The sequence below is a fragment of the Crocodylus porosus genome, unplaced genomic scaffold (genome assembly GCF_001723895.1).
Source record: "Crocodylus porosus isolate Cpor-Errol unplaced genomic scaffold, CroPor_comp1, whole genome shotgun sequence".
Taxonomy (NCBI): domain Eukaryota; kingdom Metazoa; phylum Chordata; order Crocodylia; family Crocodylidae; genus Crocodylus; species Crocodylus porosus.
In genome coordinates this window covers 24964204-24986747 of record NW_017728931.1, presented here as the reverse complement: position 1 = coordinate 24986747, position 22544 = coordinate 24964204, and the positions used below count along the sequence as shown (strand labels likewise).

Below are 22544 nucleotides of genomic sequence, written 5' to 3'. Positions count from 1 at the left end.
ATCGTGGTGGACCCAAGGCCACAATTGGCCAGTTTCACCAAGAGGTGATCGTGGGATACCAGATCGAAGGCTTTTTTAAAATCAAGATATATGACATCAATCTCTTCTCCCTTGTCCAGGTGACAGGTCACCTGGTCGTAAAAGGAAATGAGATTGGTCAAGCAAGACCTACCTGCATCCTGGCTATCCTCAGGATGTTAGCATCGGCCAGTCCATTAAGGCTGGCCTCTTTAATAAACTTTTCTAAGACCTTCCCCGAGATAGAGATCAGGCTGATATAGTTTGCAGGATCTACTTTCCTGCCTTTCTTGAAGATAGGCACCACATTGGTCTTCTTCCAGTCTTCGGGCACTACAGCAGAGCGCCAGGAGTTTTCAAAGATCTGTGCCAGGGGCTGGGCTATGATGCTCGCCAGCTCCTTGAATACCCTGCGATGTAGATTGTGAGGGCCAGCTGACTTGAAGGTATATATTTTGAATCACATTAACTTATTGTCCAATCACCAAATAAACACAAATATGAAGTCTGCCATTCTTGACTGTACAAAATCCATTACTATTCTGGAGAAATTAAAAAATCTGCTTATTTAATTACCAATTTAGCCGTTCATGTATGACATATGAAATCATGCAAGAAGATACTGTATGAGGTTTCTTATCCTTTATTTCAATTTGAACCTTGGAAAAAGTTCACCATATCCAAGATTCTTTAAACACTGTTTTAGCCCATTGTCACAGCAAAATTTTAGGTATGTGCTGCCAGCACAGAAGAGTTGAAACTGACATGCGCGGTTTGACTCTGTGAGTGGAAAGTTCCAAGGCTCACCCAGCCCTTGCCCTCTGGGTGACCTGCAGACCTGTCAATCATTGTTGACCTACTTTCCCCACAGACGCATGCTCAGACTGTGTCAGGTTCTGACTGAGAGCATGCTCAGTCAGAACCTGACATGAAGTAATCTGGCTAGAAATTTCTCTATGGAGAGCGTTCTGATTGGCCACTAAATTCATATATATAAAAGTTCAGTGGACCCCTCCCTCGGGGGGAGATCGCGGTAGGTGGAGACAGAGGCTGGTGCTCCAGGGACTGTCGTCCAATCAGGCTTTAGGGCCTATCGATCTCTTCCCTTGAGCGATTGGCACTTCGTGTCCCCTGATTTCTGGTGATTGCGGTTCTGATTTATTGGCTTTCGACCGATTTATTTAACCTTTCGGCTACGATTCGGATCATCCTAACTGCATTGATTCCCCGGTTACTGGACTGTTTTTGGCTTTGACTTCGACCTCGCTTTCGGATCACCCTTGGTACCTTGACGTGACTCTACTTACCTGGCTTTCGACCTCGGCTTTCATCATCGACTATCCAGTTGTCCATCTTGGACTGGTGTCACGACCCCGGTTATCGACCTACGTGTTACAGTTTTGTCTGTTTGATTACTCCCATTTATGAGCTGTTGACCAGCCCTGGGACTAACAACGGGCAGCCTCTCGTTGTGAACCTCGTGGGTCAACAGACCCCTCTGTTGTTTATTGTTCACATCTGCAACTGTAACTGAAGAAAGCAGCACTGCGCCTCCACTTTAAAGTGTGAGTAAATAAACCTTCTTATTTGAAACCATACGCCTGGGTGCCTCTCAGACTCCGCAGCCGCTAATCCCACCTGTTCCATGTCCAATCCACCACCACCCGGCTGCCCCACTGTGACACCGTGAGTTTGGCTCCCCAGCTCCAGGACACCCATTACCTAAAGAAACTTTACGATAAAAACCTTGGGCAATGTCCATGATATAAGATACCTGCTGAAATTCTCCACCTCAGCTCAAGTCCAATAGCTATGCAAAATATATCATCATCTTACTATGGGAAAAGATAAAAGAATGTCTGAATGTATCATAATCTTCAAAATACTTATCCTCACAGCAACCCTGTTTTATTTTACTGGCATTTAGTAAAATACATTAGGTCTTTGGAGCAGGGGTCACAAGCCCTGTTTCCCAATCCCCAGGTAACTACTAGTTATATTTCTATTCCCTTTCCCAATAAATACACAATTTTTTCTAAAGTAGAACAGTTTCAAACAAGGGGGTGGGAGGGAATAAATAACCCATGGCCTGGTGGTTAGGGAGATAGAGGCGTAAACCCTCTCCTCAGGGAAATGATGGAATACAACTAATATGGCTTGCCTGGCCTTCATTCTGTGACAGTCTTATTCCAGGATCTAAAGCAGCGGTGTCAAACTCCTGTCTCCCTGGGCTGGATTAGGACCATGAGGCTCATCAAAAGCTGGATCTAGACCACGAGGAGCTCCTCCTCACATACTCCTGAACTGTGGGGATTAATACACCTTCCACTTGCCTCTCATATGCATCCCTAGTGGGGCTCAGTATGCTGGAATTTGGCGGCAAGCACCACCAAATGCTTGCTGTGCCTCTGAATTCCTGACCCCTACATGCCATATCTTTGACACCACTGCTCAAAAGCTCCTGAGCTCTATTAACTATTTGTTGTCATGGCAATATTTTCCATATTGCATTTACTTTCCTGCATTCTAAGAAACTACTATAGCTCTATGGCTATTGTATATATACCTCCATGATTACAATCACCATCTCCTCCTCTTTCTCCTATCCATTTTAAAAAGTAGTCCTCACCTTCATTTTTAATGGATGTGGCTTAGTCACTTACCTCCAAAAGAGGGTTGAGGGCCATGGATCTTAAAAGCATGGAAACATGTTCATCAGCCCAGAGTTTGGTGCCTAAGACCCACCTCCCCACAAAAAGAAAAACTACTATGTGAGACACTTTTAACTGCTTGAGACAGCTCCTCACTGAGGTACTAATTGTTCTTATACATTATAGAGGGAGCTGGGGCCTTTAACACAGGTGTAGGGATTTCATTAAAGAGGCCAGGAGAGCTGAAGGTTAGGTATAAGAATACTCACCATCGTGATGCTGAAGTCTCTGTTAACTTGCCTGTGGTCACACAGGGAGTCTGTAGCAGGTTAGGAATTTAAACCCAGGCCATCTAAAGTCCAGATCCTGCAGACTTATGCCTGTGCCTGTGCGCCGTCTCAGTGACTCTGAGCATGTCCCTTCTGTATTTGAAAGCTCAGTGCTGAAATCAGACACTCCAGCAGACACAAATTTTCTTAAAATTACTCCTACAAATTCTCTGAGAACCCCTGCCAGTCCATCCTTGTAGATGCCCCATACAAAATGCTCATACTAAGGTATCCTTATAAAAGAACGTAACAATTTTTGGCATATATAAGAATTTAATGTTTCATTGCTGTCTAACCATTTGACAAAAGAAAAAACCAACTTGTTCTCTCTGCAAGAGGGAGAATGTTGCTTTGGCATTGTGTGTATGTACACATGTAAGGAATTAAAGGAATTAATTAAACATTTTTGAAAGATCTAAAATGACAAAAGCATGGGACTACCTTCAGCAGTCCAGAGTTTGGTGCCTAAGCACTCCCTTCCTCCCCCCAGCAAAAAAACTGTACTATGCCAGAAACTTGACTACTTGAGACAGCTCCTCACTCAAGTGTGTTAGATGCTGCAAATCCTCACTTAAGTATTAATGTTAATTAAATTGTTAATTTTGCCACCTCAGATCATGATAGAAAGAGAATGAAGTTCAGCATAGTGGCCCTGCTTTAAACTATCTAACCATTATAGACATTTCTTGAAACATGAGCATATAGGGTCATGACTCAGCAAGGTAATAAAGCATGGGGCAAGTTCAGTTAATGCATGATCTTATTTTACTGAATCAGTCATCATAATAAAACTACAACAGTTTTACCATTTATGAGTTAGAGACACGTTATCAAGGTCAGTTGTTTATTACAAAACATGGCCGGCTTTCTTGTACCTCTTGGCAAAGTCCTCTGCAGAACCATATGCAGGTGATTTCTAAAAAAGGGAATGTTTCAGTAATAAACTCTGAATAAGTGCCATCAACAAACCATTTATAATAAATCCTATACCAGCACCAAGCTGATAAGGAAATCATAGCTTTAAACTGTAAATTTTTAACACAAAGTCAATAACAATAATAGAGTGCCCTTATATGTCAATAACATACAAGAAGTGCCCTTTTGGCTGAAAAATATAAAATGAGATGACCAAGCCACCAATGGCAGACTCCCAAATTTCCACAACTATAATTTTTATATGTAACTTCTATATAGAAGAGTTATATGAACAGTAATTATCAGTCTTACAGGATCTTTCATTACACCCACACTCTTCCTGTACTCAAGTTAATAGGGGTTTTTTTTAGCACAACAAAGGGTTGAATTTGAACCACAGATAAATGATAGGAAATAGATCTGCACTTTGTTTCCATTTATACATTCATTGAGGTATGTATTTATTATCAAGACATTTTCAAGGCAAAAAAGAGAAATCTATTTATAAATCAACCTTAAATTAATATAATAAAAAGAGCCAGAATCATGCCAGCATACATACAAACACATGCATAACAAGTTTTCCCCACTATTTACATTCAGGTAATCGAAGTCATATATGAAAGATCTGTTCATCTGTCTGGCGGTTATATTTCTTCATTAAAAACAACTGTACTATACAGTTTCTCTCAGGGCAGTGTTCCAACAGTTCCTATTAATAACACATTTAGCCCCAGATTCAGTAAAGCACTTGAACACTCGCCTGAAATCAATACATCTACTCCTATGCTTAAAATTAAGAATATGCTTAAGGGCTTTTGTTAGAGTGGAGCCAGCAGGTGAAAAGTATTAACTCCCAATGGTATTCTGTAGAAACCAAGACCAATTCGTATCTTGGATGGGGACACAAAACAATGAAATAGGCACACTCTATATAAAGCATTATTTTTCAAACTCATAGGTTCAATGTAAGTGTGTAAAACATAAGTTGTGCCTTCAGCTCTCTGATATGCATGAATGCTACGTAAGATTCCAGTGAGTTCAGGTGTGGACATCAAAAACACCTACAATATAGGTCTGTGCAACATTTCGGTCGCTGATTCAATTCAGAGGAGATTCGGCCCAATTTGGTGGCTGAATCTCCAAATCTGAATCGAATCAGGACACCCATTACTCTCTCCAAATCAAATCAGAAGCGTCTGATTCGATTTGGAAAGATTTGATGATCCGGCCATAGACACAGCTGTATATGTTTTTGCTATGTACCTCAAAGTACCAGGCACGGCTCACGAATGCTGAGGTGGTGGGGCAGATGGGGGAAGATTCCCCACATGCTCAGCAGCAGACCCAGAAGTAGACCAGAACTACTACTGGTCCACTTCCAGGTCCGCCATGGAGCACACAATGGACTCCCCTGCCCCCAGGCTCAGTGACTGGATCTAGGGGGGGGCACTTAGAGTCCCCTGGCAGCTAATCACCAAGCCAGAGGAGAGTGCAGGGGGATCCCCTGCACGCTTGGTGGTGGACCCAGAAGTGGACCAGTACTTCCAGTCCACTTCCATGTCTGCTACCAAGCTCATGGGGAACACCCCCATACTCCCGGGGATGCTCCATCCAGCCCACCATCTCAGTGTTCACCAGCCGTGCCTGTCTTCAATTATAAAACCCAACAGTTAAAGAATCACTGCTCCCCTATACTTGGATAGTAAAAAGAATGTAAGGACTTCTTCTTGCAGAATAAATGACAAGTTGGCTAAAAAAATCCCAGACCTGATTTTCCATTGCCTTACATTTTGTATAGTACTCTTTCCAATGAGCTGAAAGGGCTTTTAAAATAATTATTCACTTACTCTTAAGCACTTAACCAGTACAGGAACCCAATTTCAACAAGGTAACTCCAATGAAATGTTAAGCAAAAAGGCAGATCATTGTTAGGAATAAAGCTTGGTGCGGGGGGCAGGGAGACTTCATTGTTTTTTTATTAGTTCCTCATTTTCTTTCCTGCTGAATTCACTTCTCTCTGTTAGCAGAAGTATGTGTTCTGCAAATTCACGGATGGCACCCCGACCACCACTGCATTTACAGATAAAGCCAACAGCATGTTGTGCAGCTGTGCAAGCATCCGCTGGAGCACCACTTGTGCCAGCTTTCTTTAAGCACTCCACATCGGACTCTTCATTTCCTACCAGAGGGAGAGGAGACACATGTGAAAATGGACAATGAACTAAGAGTAACCGAGACAAACAAGCATTTTCCCTGGAATCGAAGGAACTGAATCATGGGGTTGTGTCCTGGCCGGTGCATGAAGCCCATGCCATATGCAGCGCCAGGTCCAGGCGTGGGCAGTACATACCCTATGCTAGCCTTAGTAACTGTATGCACAGCAAGTTATAGGTCAATGCATGGTGAATGAAGCACTGGACCTGCTGCATATTCTGTATGTGGCACAGGAAGCTAGTACAGAGTGCATGCTTTATGAAGGTCCCAGGGCCTGCATGTACAGTGAGTCCTGGAAGCTGGCACATGCTGCACATGTACTGGACCTGGTGTCACAGTGCTTGGCAGAGGGTTGTTTCTGGTCAAGCCTGTGGGCCCAGATGAGTTTGATACCCCTGCACTACGCAATTTTTATTGACCTAGGATTCAGCAGTCCATCCCTGGTAAGCAAAGGATTTAAGCACTTGTTTAAGCTTTGACATCAACTGGACCTAAGCACATACTTATAATGGTTTCATAAATCTGTGCTGTGATTTGCATTTTAATCCCACTGAATGTTTCTTGTTAAGCATGGAGCAAATGCTCTGAAGATGAATAATGCAAAGTATCATTATTCTGTTAAATTTGTGCATGCCACATACTGTTTCATTATAATGAAAACAAAAGAAAATAATCAACTTCCAATGGTATTCTGTAGAAATCAAGGGCAATTAGTATCTTGGATGGGGCCCCAAAACAATGAAATAGGCACACGCTATATAAAGCATTATTTTTCAATCTCATGGGCTCATGTAAATGTGCAAAACTTAAGTTGTGCCTTCACCCATTTGATATGCACAAGTGCTACATAAGATTCCAGTGAGTTACGGACATAAAAAACACCCATGTCATGGGGCTGTGCAAAGCTTCGGTCACTGATTCGATTCAGAGGAGATTCAGCTCGATTTGGTGGCTGAATCTCCAAATCCGAATTGAATCAGGAGACACATTAATCTCTCCAAATCGAATTAGAAGCCTCCAATTCTATTCGGAGGGTTTTGACAATTTAGCCATAGACACGACTGTATATGTTTTTCCTGAATGAAAGCAAAACAAAAGAAAATAACCTAAATAAGCTACTTCTTTCCAGCACAAATGCTTTTTTTTCCTCCAGTCTTCAACAACTTGTAGTTTATTCTTCACACTGACTTCCACATCACAGTTCAACTTCATAGCTGAAAGTGTTTTTGAACAGTTCCTTTCAGAGATCAGCAGTACCTATTAAACCAAGTTAAAATAAACTGCATAAAGAAACACACAAAATGAGTTATCAAAACAAACAAACAAAAAATCACAATTGAACTTGTTTCTAGGAAATCTCGCAAGTACCAGTAACAGTACTGCATGGCTGGTGTTTCTTTTTACACCCAGAGTTGAAGAGATTACAATGCAATGACCCTTTGGGACCTATGACTGTTTTGAGTGCCAAGTCACACCAGTGAACGCAATCACTCCATGGCTGGATCTGGCACATGGGGTCATTCTGCAGATGGATCCAGAGCATAACACCAGGCTGGCATGCCAGATCTTGCCTGCCAACTGACCCTATGTGTTGACTCGACACTGGATCCAACTCACGGACAAACTCTGCCCACGGGTCTGGAAGATTCAGCACCAGTGCAATAACCTATTATAGAGCTCACCTTTCTAGTCATTAAAGAAGAGTAAATTATCAGTTTAAGTTTCCTTGTAATTCTCAGAACGGGGATTCTCGTTTACCTCTTAAAAATCAGGGATGTCAAATAGTACTGGGAAAAATAAGTTAATCTTAAGAAGTACAATTTCCATTTGAAAGCACATAGGAGGTTAAGAGAGAAGTAAAAACCACTGCAAAATATTAAGGGTAGGGGGAGAAGGTCTTTAAAGTGCAAAATTCTCCTTTCCAGGCTGGGCTGTAAATTGCTACTAAATACTGAGTCCTCAAGTCCATGCTTGGAAGCAGTGGAAGCTGTGCACCATACAAGACAAACCGCGTACTAGAAACCATGGGCACAGCATGAAAACTCAAAGCCCCAAGGGTCTGAAGCTATTTCATAGTTTCATAGACATCAGGGCTGGAAGGGACCTCGGGAGATCGAGTCCAGCCCTCTGCCCAGGATCCTATGTTTGGATCCTGTTGAATGTAAGCTGCAGAGGATAGGGCAATGGGCTCCCACACAAGTTAGGCAGCTCAGCTTGGGTTGCCAACAGGTACAGCACCTCAGAGATGTTGCTATGTAGCAGCATCTGCAAGATCCCTAATCTCAAATGCTCCACACATCTTGGGTGACTTTGGGAAGTCAGTTAATCTCCTGTGCTTCAATTTCCCTGTCTGTAACCCACAAATAACTGTACTTCTCCACCTTAACTATACTTTTCCACCTTACAAAGCTGTTGAGAAAACAAAGGTGTTAAAGTCTGTGAGGTACTTATATGAAGTAAGCAGGAGCTGTATAAATACTGAGAGTGGACTGTTGCCCAAGGCGTGCTTTAGGCCAGCAGCCCAGGCACCACCAGTTATGACAGCAGGACATCATACAAATTCCTTCCCACTTTCTTTTGGGATCCACTGAGCAAATGCCAAAGCGTCTATGAGTGAGATCTAGAAAGTGTTCAAAACCGTGTTCATTTTCTATAGGGAACTGAGATCGTAAGTTCAGCACACATTACAATTAGCTGACCTAGCATTCATGACACCTCAGTGTATTGAGCTAGAGTGACCTAATCACAATTCGTTAGAATTGTTCAGCTCCCACTCAACAATGGAATTTAAGAAGGTTTTAGCGTGGAAGGTAGATGAGACACAAAATCTCTCATTCCAGAAAGGATGCTCACCTTAACTCCTCTTTCCCGTAATAACTCGATCCCAACAGCATCTTTAAAGTTATAAGAAATCATTTCTTTCTGATCTTCTGACACATAAATGTGACCATCTGTGAGGCATCCATCAACAACGCAAACCAGCCATTTCACCTTGTGTAGAGCCTCTTTACCAAAATAGCCATATCTAGACAAAGAAGCTATCATTTTCAGGATGGAAGACTTAAAAGATAAAATGCAACTCATTAATATCATTGTGATATTTAAAGCCAAGAAATCAGTTTTATGATTTTTGCTTGCTTTTACAAAAAGGAAGATTCTCCATCTTGTCAGCTTTTAAAATATACCCCATTCACAATCTGAATGAATTCATTTTCTCAAAACAAATAATTGTATTAATAAATGCGGCTCTGCCACAAATTTGTACATATTGTCCTTTTTATTCTTGTTTTAAAATTTCGCCCTGCCCTATCTGCTGCTCTGCCTTCTGCTCCCTGCCCCATCTGCTGCTGTGCTGCCTGGCCCCTTCCCAATCTACATGCCACAAGCTGGCCACCCGTGTCAAAAGGTACAGACTAATGTAGCGGGTACACCGAGAACAAATGGTACCCACAGAAACTATTACATTGTAACCGCTACATCTACATCAGTGCCTCTTAACCCTTTCTGAACCAGGACCAAACATCGATAGCCAGTCCTGACCCGGTGAATAGTTTAAATAGAACACAGTCCCTTGGCCCTGCTGGTGCCCCTCAATCACAAACCACAGCTCTGCAAGCTCTGCTGGTGCTCTTCATTCCTGACTCACTGGCCCCTGCCACCAGCCTCCCAGCGTGTGGGGTGGGAAGTGTGTGTATGGGTCATGGGGGGCATGTGCCCCCCCCATATTTGTGCACCCACAGCAGGTATGGTGCTGCACCCATTTCAGACCAACATGGGCCATTTCAGACCTCCATGGCCCAGCAGGTGGGACTCAGCACAGGATGGCAGAGCAGGGCATCGAGACTCTTTGCTACAACTGCCGCTGAGACCCGTGCACCTGCTGCACTGCCAGTAGCTCAAGGAGTAACAAATATGGGAGGCCGAGCTGTCCTCAACTCCACCCACCGCCAACCGCTTGCTGGGCTGCAGCTCTACCTCATGCCATGGCCCAGCTGCTGCCACCGCTGCTCCCTTCAGGGTGCCCGCACTGCCCTCACATCCCTGCTGGGGTAGAGCTGTGGCCTATGGGGAGCAGCGGCTGTGACACAACAGCAGAGTACAGGACAAGCAGGTGCCACTGGGAGGACTTTCAACCAATGATTAAAATTTTAGAACAGAGGGTGGCACCAGTTCAGCTGCTCTCAGATATAAGATGTGTGGAGATAAGAAAGAGAGAGCACGGGTCAAGTATCTTTAAATCAGGCAACTTACTTAAAAAAACCAGCATTATAATAATAAAAAATTGTTCTAAATTCTGTTCATAGCAACACAAACCTCCCTTTTTACCTCATCACTCTCTGTTCCGCAATAGGCCAATCGATGTCGACATCTATGTCCACACTGAGCTCAGCACCCATTTCAAAGTAGTCCATTTTCCCAGCCTAAATGAAATTAAATCTCATTATTTTGTTTTCCATACTTTATTTCAGAAACTAATACAACGTTTTTGTGAGTTGTTGTAGGAAGAAGCGGTACTGACCCGGTGTGGCGGGAGCAACTGATCTTAGCCAGCCTGGGCTTGTCCAGCCTGTGGCCGCCACTGAGGATGCCAGATACAGCAGATGGGCAGGGTCTCCATGGAGACTGGCTTGAGACCCCTGTGGCCAGTATGTGCTCAGTTGGGAAGACAGGATGGGGCCGTGGGAGGGTAGGGATGGGCAGGAGCAGGATGGGCAAGGGCCAAGCTGGGGCCAATTGCTGGGCAGTGACAGCTTGGGGTTAGGGCCCCAGGCAGAGCCACAATCCATTCTCTGCACACTCCTACTCATGGAATCAGTGCCTGTGACAGGGATGTGCAGAGGCCATATTGTGGCTGTACCTTGGGCTTCACATTCACTGCCCCGCAATCCCAGCCTTGGCCCTGGGTGCGCATCCTGCTCCTGGATGCTACTCCCTGCCCACCCACACCCCAACTCCTTCCACCTGGCAAATGTGCCCTGTTTGTTCCAGTCCTGGCCTGGGCTCCACAGAGACTCTGCCCACCTGTCCACCCATTGCTCCATCCTGCATCCTCGGCAGTGGGTGTGGGGTGGACAGGCGGAGGTGTTCAAGCAAAGGGTCTGGGTTTGGCCGTGGCAGCCATAGGAAGCTGAGTCCAGCCACTACACCGCCTCAGCCCTATTGTGTGCCCTGGTGGGGTGGGACCAGATGCATGTGCCATGGCCCAGCCTTCCCCCCACGCCTGGGCCAGGTGGGGCCAAGGGATCTGCTGTGGGCTGGATGGAGTTCCTTGGTGGGCCAGATCTGGATCACGGGCTGTATTCTGCCCACACCCCTGGAAAAGCATATCACAGACATGTTGAATTCTGTAGTCACTTTATTCATTACTGGCAACCAGCAGTCTCAGGAGACCATGGGGACTGCACCTTTGGTAGGGTACCACCTCAGCTTCTTGAGTGGCTGAGGAGTCCAATGCATGACAGGCAGACCCTTCGGCAAGTTGCACATACAAACTGGGTTGAGCTTGCACTGGCATGCCAAGTACTGTTTTCTCATCTGCCTTTGACGTCTCTTCTCTAGCTCAGCATTGACCCTCTTCATCTCAAAGTGACGTAGGCTCTGCTTCACAGCAGCTTTCCACTCACAATGGTCCTAAGTGATTGATTCCAAGCACTGGCCATTGATGCACAGTTCATGAAGGTTTTTCTTGCAGACATCAACACAATGCAGTTTGGACTGTCCAAGTTGACATTTGCCAGTGGCCAGCTCACCATCAACTATGTCCTTAGGGATTCAGTCATTGCTCATATGGTCCACATGCCATAACCAACAGAGGAGTCTCTGCCTCAGAAGCACAAACATACTGGGTATCTTGGCCCGTTCCAGAACAGTGGAGTTGAAGATTCTGTCAGAATACAGTGGAGACATCGAAGATAGAAACTCTTCTGTTTTATCTTTGGCATAAGGAGTCCAAGTTTCACTGCCATAGAGAGGTGAGTACTCAAGCGCTGACATCTTTGTAGACAGAGTGAGCACTCTGTTTTTCCAAACTCCCTTTTGAAGTTTAGCCATGGCATTGCTTGCCTTTCCAATGCGAGCATTAATTTTGGCTTCCAAGCCAAGATTTTGCAAGACAGTACCAAGTAAGTGAATTTTTCAACCACTTCCAGGTTTTCATCATTTATTCTAGATTTGGGAGGGTGGTCAACTTGTTGCTCCACAACTATCATCTTCTTTAGGCTAATGGTCGGACCAAAATCACCAAAAGCATGAGAAAGGCAATCTATGAGATTAAACAATGTTGATTCCATTAAGTCTCTTCGTGGAGAAAAATTGCCAGAAGCATATTTAAAACCGATTTCAGTATAACTGCATCAGCTTAAATGGTAGGATAGACTTTTTTTAACTTGGGAATTCCAGGCTCTCTTTCTGGCTATCTTTTTGCACAAGGAGGAAGTAACTTCAGCATGTGGACAAAGAGCACTTGAACCCCTTTCGAAAGGGGAATTAAAAAAAAAAAAAATCAATTAGAATATTAGCTGTTGCCCTTTTTGAAATGACGCGGGAAGGCTTGGAGTCCACATCTTTAGGGCCAACCCTACCAAAATTAATGGGGATTAGCTCCCTAAACACCTTTAGCTAATTGAACCTTAGTCTCTTTGTACCTAGATTTCTCCAACTCTAACATGGGAGCATGGAATGAATACTGACCTACCTCAGGGGGTGTACTGAGTTTGAAAAATATGCTCATTTTCTAGAACATAAGGCACCCTAAAATTGAATGTTGTGCTCAAAAGAGTGTTCACTGTACTTTTCCGAAAAATCATTTGGTACTTTGCTATATATACAGAGTTTCCACCAGAGTTCACATAAAACATGCCCTTTAAATCAGTTACTGTACAAGTATGTTAGGAGTGTACTGACAGAGTTGAAATTGGACCAAACTAAGAAGGTGCACAGACCGAGCCCTATCTTCAAAAAACTGGAAAGAAAAGATAATAAACTTGGCAATTTTGTTTTTACTTCAAGAAAAGGTGGATTGTTTTTAAAAACTCTGATAGTGCCACAAGGCTATGGCAGCAAACAGATACTGGTAGCAAGCATGGTTGACTACCTCTTTAGTAAAAGCCATAACCTCTTTCACACTGGATTGCTTCTTGTGTACCTTTTACAGTAACAGCATAGCATTGACATGAAGATAAGAAAGTTACACAGGATAGCCTGGATTCTGTGTCAGGTTAACCTGTAGGCAAAGGAACCCAGTTAAGGAACCTGGATCCAGTTCCTCCAGAGCCATCCTTAGAATATCCCTAATGTGTGCAATCTAGCTACAAGCTACAACTGTTTCTTTGGAGATCATGGCAGATCATCTCCTTTTTGATCCATCTTTCACACTGGAAGTTAATGTTAATATATAGGAGATACAACAGTTCTACACCCACTGGTGACTTCATAACAGTAGGACACACCACCACAGCATGGAAAACTATCTACTTTGTTTGAAAGAAAGTAAAGTGATTTTGATTCCTGATGTCCTAGAAATATTTTGTGCTTACACAGCACTTTAAAGTGTTAATAAACTAGACCCCTACTGGGGGGGTGGCTTTCTGTGACTGAGGCTGGCACAATAGACAAGGATATTTTAAACTAGGAAATTTGAGAAGGTTGTGCAATAGTCATTCAATCTATGTGCCCCCATAGCAGGACACCCCCTGTTGGCCACATGACTCGTGTCCCCCACTAGCTCCTATGGGTACCTTCCTTTTTACTTACCTACCAAGCCTTGATGGGGCTATATTAATGTTAAGGGAGGCTGCCCCAGGGTCCCAAAGTGAGCCCTTGTACACTTTATATTCTGTGTTGCTCATGAAAATTCCACATGAAGGACATTATAAGCATGCTCTAGCTAATGCCAGAGAATTAAACAATAATTGTTATATAGAATGAGTCACTTCACACTGGAGTTTAAACCTTTGCTACTGGACATTGATTTTTATTACAATGCATGTACAGTTGCTAAAGCCAAAGGGTATGAGATGATTTACAGGAAAACAGAAGCACCAACCTGTAAGCAACCACTCTCAATTATTTGTCTTGTAGCAAAGTAGAATGACCCATTTTCATATAGCTCTCCTGACCAATCTTGCCGCCGGCAACGCTTTGCTGGATTTACATTATCAGGTTCCAAAACTTCACATAAGGGAAACAAATAAAAAAAAAATCATTCACAAAGGGAAAAAAATAAATACTTGTTCAAAGTCACTTCTTAGTTCAAATAATCTGCTCTGTGAAATTCAGGACATAACTGTGCCACAGGCTACTTTGATTACTGTCTTAGAAAGCACAGATTTTTTCTGAGACTCACTGCACTGCCCATTCTTTGTTAGAAACACTGGATCATGAGATGGAGGAATAACTTGTATTTCTTGCACAGGAAGCTGAAAAGTCTAATTCCATCTTACAGAGAATACATTTCTCCCAGAAGTCTTCAGATGAAAAGCTGTTCTGTCAATCCTTCTCTTCCAATGAACTCACCAGGTCCTGACAGACAGCCCTTGCCTCTGAAAGATTGTTCTTTCCTCTAGTGCCCTCTTTGATACGTGGTAGAGATGTTTTCCCCTAACCATCCAAAGGGAAGGAGGTAGGAGTGAAAATATCAACTCTGCATATCTTTAAAAGCAACACCAACACCTCCGATTTTCAAAACTGGAAAGCCAAAGAGGGGCATAATCCAGTATCTCCACTAGAGATCCCTGGAGCCTAACAAAAGTCCATAGTGACTAACTACAGCAGCTAATATGACCAGAGTTCATTTAAGAGCAAAAGTGGCTGTTTGGGATACATGACAGACTAAACTACTACCTGTACTAAAGGCCTGAGGACAATGCAGAGATGCATCATTCTAGCACTTCCCATGTGAAAAAAAAGAAATGAGGTTGGGGGCTTGAGTAGGAGGACAATTCTGCAGGAAAATACCAAGCAAACATATAAGAAAAGAGCCCTTCTTACAAAAATTCTTATGAAGAATTCCTATGAACGAATCCAGCCAAAGAGCTTTAATATTTAATAGGAGAACTAAGAGGCATGCATTTGCAGTGGTCAGAAATCAGTATCCATCTTAATGCAGAAACAACTGAGCAGGCTAAGTGCCAGTTTGGTTGGACTCCCAACAGAGTGGGAAGCAGAAACTGATTTGGCAACTGGAGGCTATATTTAGTGACATTCAGTGATCACGCACAGTGGCTAGCACCATACCTGAGGTCCTAGAGACCCACAAGTAAGCTACAGGAGTATAAGGGGGTATTTGGTGGAGCACCGTGCTCCAGGAAACAGCTTTGTGCACAGCAGTACTGACATGGCAGAAATATGACTGATCAAGGATGAGGATGTTTGCAGAAGGAGGCACCGGGTCTATGCATTGTGCAAAACAGGCATGCACAGCATGAAGTCACTATCAGCAGCACTGAACCCTGAGAACACCTGAACTTAAAAAAGTCAATAACTACTTACTAGGACACATCTAGTAGGGCTTATAAATGATAATTCTTGGGTCATAATAGGTTAAACTAGGTAATGTAATGCAAAAGAGGAAAAATATAAACACCTAGGAAGAGAAGTAACATTTGCCTGTTTTCAATGTTTTAAGGCTAACTGGAAAGAGCCCTGTATTTTAACTGCAAACTATTCTTGTAAGCAGCCACTATCAGAAACACCATATTCCTGAAAAGCAGTTTTTCCAGCCCTTTAAGTTGCAGACACTGGTGAGTTCTCTCTCTCTCCTTCTTCAAATATTCCTTTTAACGAAAGGATTTTCTGGTTATACCTAAGCTCATTCTTCAGCATTCAAATCCTTTAAGAAATGTTTTGGTTAGAACCTGAAGCTTATTTTTCCCACTTGGTAAGCCGAGGGGACATAGGTTATTAGAGCAGGTACTGAATATCTAACACACATGGAGTTGCGATACATGCACTGGCTCCATGTCACACCTAGGCTACATTTATCCCTTTACACATGTCCAGTAAATCAAGTAGGGCTGACAACTCCTGATCTCTACCTGGTACAGCCCTGAATCTCCTGGCTATCTAAAATACAATGTACAGAATTGTAAAATTCAGTCCATGATTTCAACTTTCCTGTTTTCTTTCTACAATATTTTATTGGATCACAGGCCTATAGTTTTAGGACTACCCTGACCCTGCTCTAGAAGGATTTTGAGCATCTGTGACTCCCACCAGAGGCAACAAAGGTTATGAGTAAAGGACCTACCTAAATTGTGGTGAGACAAAGGGCTTTTCATGGCCTGTTCTTGGCACACAGGGCCAATTTTGGGGGCATTTCACGACAGGCCCCACCCCTCGGTGCTAACTGGCAAAGAGGCCCTGGCAGGGTGAGGAGGGACAAGGGGGCAGCTGCCATTTTGTCTGCTGCCCTTCATGCTGCCCTACCAGCCAGTACCTTCTCCTCCTGGTAGCAAGGACCACTAGCTCCTACTGAGAAGCCATCATTTTATTTATTTTTGTGGACAATCCCAGATTTTGGAGTTTCCATGAAATCCGCAAAACCACAAATTAAGTAGGTCCCTAGTTAGGAGTGCTCACCTCCCTGCAGAACTGGGACTTCACAACATAGCTAACATTTTAGATTCAAAGGTCTGAAAATATGTATTAAGCATGCAATAATGGTGACGATGTCCAGATTCTGAGATTGCAGAAGAATGTGGATATTTGAGCAATATCTTACTATCCCTATATACATGCTCTCGAGAGCCACTGTAATTAAAAAACCTGCACCATCTCATATATTCAGTATCCTGCATTTCAAAATGGTGGCGGGGGCGCTTTACCTAAAGTTGGGGAACAAGCTTTGGCCAGGGAACAAGCTTGCTGAACAAGCTTTAGTTAAAGCGCCCCATTGCCATTTTGAAATGCAGGATGCTGAAGACATGAGACTGACTGTGCAGCATGCTGGACTGAGTGTGCTACGTGTTCTAATCAGAAAGTGTCAGAACACTTGGAAAAGTGCCCTTAGCGGTGCAAAAGACACCAAATTAGTCTCCATGGAGACCAATGTCTTCTAGTCACAGAATGAGTATGGTAACCAGGAGGCCAATTAAAAAATACATCTTCATTCATGTTAGCGAATACATGAAAACTAATATAAAAAATCCTAATGAAGATGAGGTAATTTATAGCTTTAAACAAGTTAGTCTTTACCTTCTTTTGCTATAAAGAAGCCTAGGGTTTATTTTGATTTGTTAATTCATCTTCAGGGAAAACTACTTTGCCTGCCCTAGTATTTAATTAATGTTAATCACTGATACATACTAAGAACACTTCTCTCTCTTCCCCCCAACCCCTTCCTATAAAGAAAAGATCATATGGTCATATCTACATGTCACTTGAATACCTAGCAAGAAACAAACTTGGCATTTAAGCCTAACCATGGTTACTTAATGATATTCACACTCTGAACTTAAGTCATCCTAACAAAATTAAGATGAGACAAAAGATGAATATTAAAATAACAGTGTTCAAAGAGGGTCTGAAAGTGATTTGATTTCTGTGACTATGAAGTTTATGCATCTAAATGTCACTTTAAGCATACATGAGAAAGAGGTAACATTTATTGTACTGGAAGCTTTATCAAGTGTAGTAATAACCAGAAATTTAAAAATATTACCTCCGTTTTTATTCTTATGCCATCTAAACTGATACCGTTTCACAACAGAAAAGACAGACTCATAGCCTTCCTTTTGGATCATTCTTGCCACTTTTATGAGATGAGTGGGATGTAAACAGGGAGACGTTGCCTGAATATTTCCTACAATATCGATCTCTAAAGAAGAAAAAATTAGAAAATGTGAAAAAATTGTTCTTATGAAATATTCAATGTGTATAAAATGAAATCTTTTCATGTGTTTGTTAACAATATTTACAAACATACACAGCTCTAAAAACAATTATTTCTCTCTTCCCCAGTTATTTCAATAGAAATGAAGGGCACTCAACACCTTTCAGCCTTGGGCTGTAAGTCAAATAGAAGCTAACATACCTGGATGATGACGAAGAAACTCTGCTATGGTTTCCAGTGAACTAGAAGAGTCTTTAGATACTTCAGAGCTTCTGCGATGAACTTGTGCACCAAACTGCTTTGCTACATTCTCAATTTCATCATGATCTGTGGAAACCCACACACTGTTGGCAGACAGAGAAAGAATAAATAAATGTAAGAGTAAGTATTAACATTATTTTTCATCTCCATCACCATAACATTAACCAGATGATTATTAGTTTTCCTCATGACTAGGGGTCCTAGTATTCTATTCGCTGCAGAAAACCACAGAATACATGTTTTCCCGATCTACCAAAAGCACAGTGACTTCCCATAACAACCAGCGCCATTTCTGCTCTCGTATTTTGGCCACACATTTTGCCTTTTGGGCAATCAGTAGCGGGGGGGCTCCACCACCCTACTAAATCCCACCATTAAATAGTGCACTACACCTGGAAAAAAAATTAAGATGATAGGATTTGCTCACTGACTAAAAAGCTATTACCTGCAGCATAATAATTTTTTTTAAAAATGCAATATTATGATCAACTGCATACAACAAAGTTACCGGATTCAAAAACAGGTTTTTAAGCCAAGTGGCATTGCAATCTAATACCATGTGTTGCCTGAGGTACCGTGCAGGTAGGACTACAGTATAACCTCGATCTTACATGTCCAAGTTGAGTCACAACCTGCTCATTCACAGCAGGTTACTGAATTAACAGTCACTCAGCTGTTTGCTGCAACTTCGATGCCACTTTTCCAATCAGTCATGAATGGCACGTGCCCCTGGCAGCTGGGGGAGCACAGTGGCGGTGGGAGCATGGCGGCATTAAGAGTGGAGCTCCCACAGACACCGCCGGCCCTGACGGCAGTGCAGCGGGGGCGAGTTCTATCCAGGGGTTGGCGACCACCTACAGGCACTGCCAGCAGTGTTGGCGGCAGCCAACGGCTATCACAGACTGCCTGCAGACACCACCAGCAGTGGCAACAGTGGGGTGGCAAGTGGCAACTGCCTGCAGGCACCACCAACATTATCAGTGGTGCCATTTTGTAGGGGGTGCATTGCCACTCTCAGGAGGTGTATGTGCACCCTCATGCACCAGCTACAGGTCGTCCCTGCAATCAGCTGGATCTCATTAGTAGTGTCACATAGCTGATCAAAGAAGTAACGTCAAAGTGCAGCAAACACCTGCAAGTCTCAGTAGTCCTGTGCTGCTGCTTTGCCGTATATAGATAAACCCTCAATTTTGAATGTACGGGTTTAGGAACACAACCCTGCTAAGAATCCATTTTCTACTCTATTTTATGTCATCGTTTAATAATTTAAGGACTCCTGGTAAGAGCCCATGGGGCTAAGGAGATGTTGAAATAAGAGTCCATTCATATCTGTTGGCACAGTTTTAGTTAGAAATGGCTTACAAAGCTAATGCAATGAAATAAAACGAATAGGCCATATCCAGTGTGAAAGTTAGTCAAGCAACAGACAATGGCACAGGCTTTGGCACAAAAAAACCTAAAATTCTGGTCTAGCAGGGTGGCAAGAATAAGGAATGTTTGCAAAAGGATCTATGTATTGTGCATAATGTTTGCAAAACTCATGGACTGGGCAAGGCCGCTACCATCAGTATCACGCCACACTATACAGTGTAATACTGCTCACCGTACACACAGCTCTGATTATTACTCTGGTAATTTTTTCCACCTCAGACATCATGGGATTTATATATATAGTAAGGATGATGACAGTAGATCTCAGTCACAAGTTACATCCATATAAGTGGTCTTGCAGTCCTAATTGATACTAAAACCGGGGGAAAAACCCCAACTTCTCTCAAATTAAACACACAAAACCCAGCCCTGTCAGTTTAAACTGTGTGCACATACTTCCACATCAAAATTATTGCAGCGACACTAGAAAACATCACATTTTCGTCTCAAAATGTTGTAGATAAAAGTAAGATGACCCATGCGTCTTATGTATGAAGACAGCCAGCAGGCTGGAAACTAGCAAGCTGTTGAAACCCCCATTCTGATATAACTAACCAGAGCAGGCACAGCAATGAACACTACTGGACTTGGTTCAGAATTTTCCCAACTAAAAGTTTCTTGACTGGAGAATACCCATTTGTCAAAACTCAAACTCTAATAAGGCCAGATCAGAACAGAAGCCTGAACCTGGGGGTCATACCCTTTACACAAGCAAGTACCCACAGCAGGTGGTGTGATCTACATGGGATGTCCCCAGACACATTCCTCTCACTGACAAGCTTCCAAACTATGCCAGCTGTTTTGGGGCATCTTGCTGACTACTCTTGAGACGTTAATCTCTGTTGTGCTCGAAAGCAGCCACTAGCAATGACCTGGAGTATCTAAACTAATTCATTTCCAAATTTGGAGAGCATATACAAAAGCAGGTAGGATGGAGGATGTGCCAAGAAATGTCACGGTGCAAGCTGGTGCTTTGGTGTAGACATGGCTTAAATACCCTCCCCACCAGACCACAGTAGGTATTTAATTATTTATACAAAGTGTAAGTGCATGGGGTTGTTCCATCCTAAGTGCAGGACTTTGCACTTGTTGAACCTCATGAGATTTCTTTTAGCCCAATCCTCCAGTTTCTCTAGGTCACTCTGAATCCTCCACCGCATCTACTCTACCCTCCAACTTGGTGTCATCTGCAAGCTTGCTAAAGGTACACACTATGCCATCTTCCATATACACTCATTAACTATATGATAATTATGTCACATGAGTGGCGTTATCGTGAGCATCCCCCAGTCATGTGAAAAATCACATTGCACATGGCCTGCCTAAATTTATTGCACAGTTCACCCACAATACACACTAACTGTGTAATAATTACATTGCAGGTATGACCAGGCTACATTTATTGCCTGATTCACCCACGTACTGCACAACATACGTAGTGTGTGGCAAAGGCCAAACAGGCAGGATGGAGACCCTAACCCTGCCACAAGGTGCTCTAAGGGTCTGACAGGCTGTGACTACTGACTGACTGCAGCATTGCCAGGTCTTCAATATGTACTGGATTGTACTGGATGCTCAAAATGATCGTATTTGCTGAAAATCTATCATACACTAAAAAATATGTAAATAAGTATGCAAATAAGTCTTATTTACTTTATATTGCTCACTGTAAGAGTAAGAACTGGATCAAAGCTGAAGCATTTCTTTATTTCAAGGCAAAGTCATAAGAAAGTGCTGACAGCTAACCCAAACGTGGGTTAAGACTCCCTGAGTGTGACTTGGGTTTTGCATATGCTGCATCAAGTAACTGCCTCAAAAATCACTGTACATTTTTAAACACTTTAACTATTACTGACTGTACATTGTACAAGGGTTGAAATTATTATACAGATAAGATAATCATTGTACACCTGGCAACGTGGGGCCTGGCTACTGGGGTGGGAGAGACCACTCCAGCAGCCCAGCCCCCTATGAAATGTCCAGCACAGCCCTCCCCCATAGAATGGATAGAATGGACTCGCCCACCTAAGCGCATCAGTGCACACCCCCAGTTATCAGACAAGATGTGAGCGCGCACTCGCGAGCTCCGCGCATGCGCATACCCAGCTAACGGGCAGGTGGGGGGGAACCATTCGCGGGTTCTGCGCATGCGCGCACCCAGCTAATGAGGGAGTGGGTAGTCTGGGGCCCCACGCACGCGCACCTCTGGAAGACCTTAGCGTCGACGGCAGCTCGCAGCACCCAGCCCAGGAGGGGCAAGCCGGCCAGCGGTTTGATGTTCTTCAGTGGGATCCCTTTGCTGCCGCCCCGGGCCAGCACCAGCGCGGCCATGTGTCGCACCGGCTTCCCCGCCCCCACCCCTAGCAGGGAGCAGGGGCAGCTGCAGAAGCAGGGGCAGTTGCAGGAGCAGGCGACGGAAGGCTCCATGCTGTCCCTGCAGACACTTCGGCCCGGCGCGCCGTCCACTGCCACGTGCGACCCCGCTCCCTCCATGGCTGCCGGTGAGGCAGCCATTGAAATGGAGTCTTGCGACTGCAGCTGTGGCGGGCGGGGATTAGCAGTGGAGCCGCGCGCGCACGCGCCCAAAGGGTCTGCCTCGCCCCGGCCCTCGACACCGGGTGGTGCCGGGGGCATGCTGGGAAATGGAGTTCGGCTGTAGCGAGAGAGGACGTGGGAGGAGCCGTGTGCGCATGTGCGCAAGGACTACCCGATCCTGAGGGAGGGCAGTCACCTAAGGGGGGGATGTTCTGCACACAGGCGCACGCCCATTGCCTTGCTTTTCAACACCAGCCCCTTCCTTGGAGCCTAGTCCTCGCAGAGCTACCCAGTAGCAGTCGCTCTGCTACTGCCCAGCTCTGACAGTGCAACTGGTGCATGATGTTTAAAAGAAAA

General features: G+C 43.8%; 1 protein-coding gene and 1 long non-coding RNA gene across 2 annotated transcripts; one reads left to right on the top strand and one right to left on the bottom strand.

The window, feature by feature from the left end:
- The first annotated feature begins 2305 nt into the window (after nucleotides 1–2305).
- LOC109316394 lies at nucleotides 2306–5034 on the top strand. Its single transcript, XR_002102831.1, has 2 exons — nucleotides 2306–2829; nucleotides 3545–5034. It is a non-coding gene; the product is annotated as an uncharacterized LOC109316394 (long non-coding RNA).
- Nucleotides 5035–5731: 697 nt separating this feature from the next.
- CMAS (cytidine monophosphate N-acetylneuraminic acid synthetase) lies at nucleotides 5732–22215 on the bottom strand. The gene is made up of 8 exons (XM_019544423.1): nucleotides 21856–22215; nucleotides 18162–18304; nucleotides 17790–17945; nucleotides 14175–14299; nucleotides 10457–10551; nucleotides 8984–9155; nucleotides 7237–7387; nucleotides 5732–6095 (listed from the first exon to the last, which is right to left on the bottom strand). Exons 1-8 carry the CDS (start codon nucleotides 22164–22166, stop codon nucleotides 5881–5883), a joined length of 1368 nt encoding a protein of 455 aa, XP_019399968.1. The 5' UTR covers nucleotides 22167–22215; the 3' UTR covers nucleotides 5732–5880.
- Between the last annotated feature and the right edge of the window lie 329 nt (nucleotides 22216–22544).

Coding starts and splice junctions, on each gene's coding strand:
- CMAS (XM_019544423.1), bottom strand. CDS start 22,166: ATGGCTGCCTCACCGGCAGCCATGGAGGGAGCGGGGTCGCACGTGGCA. Junction 18,305..21,855: donor GACGCTAAGGTCTTCCAGAG/GTGCGCGTGCGT, acceptor GTCTGCCAACAG/TGTGTGGGTTTCCACAGATC. Junction 17,946..18,161: donor GTTTCTTCGTCATCATCCAG/GTATGTTAGCTT, acceptor TTTCTTCTTTAG/AGATCGATATTGTAGGAAAT.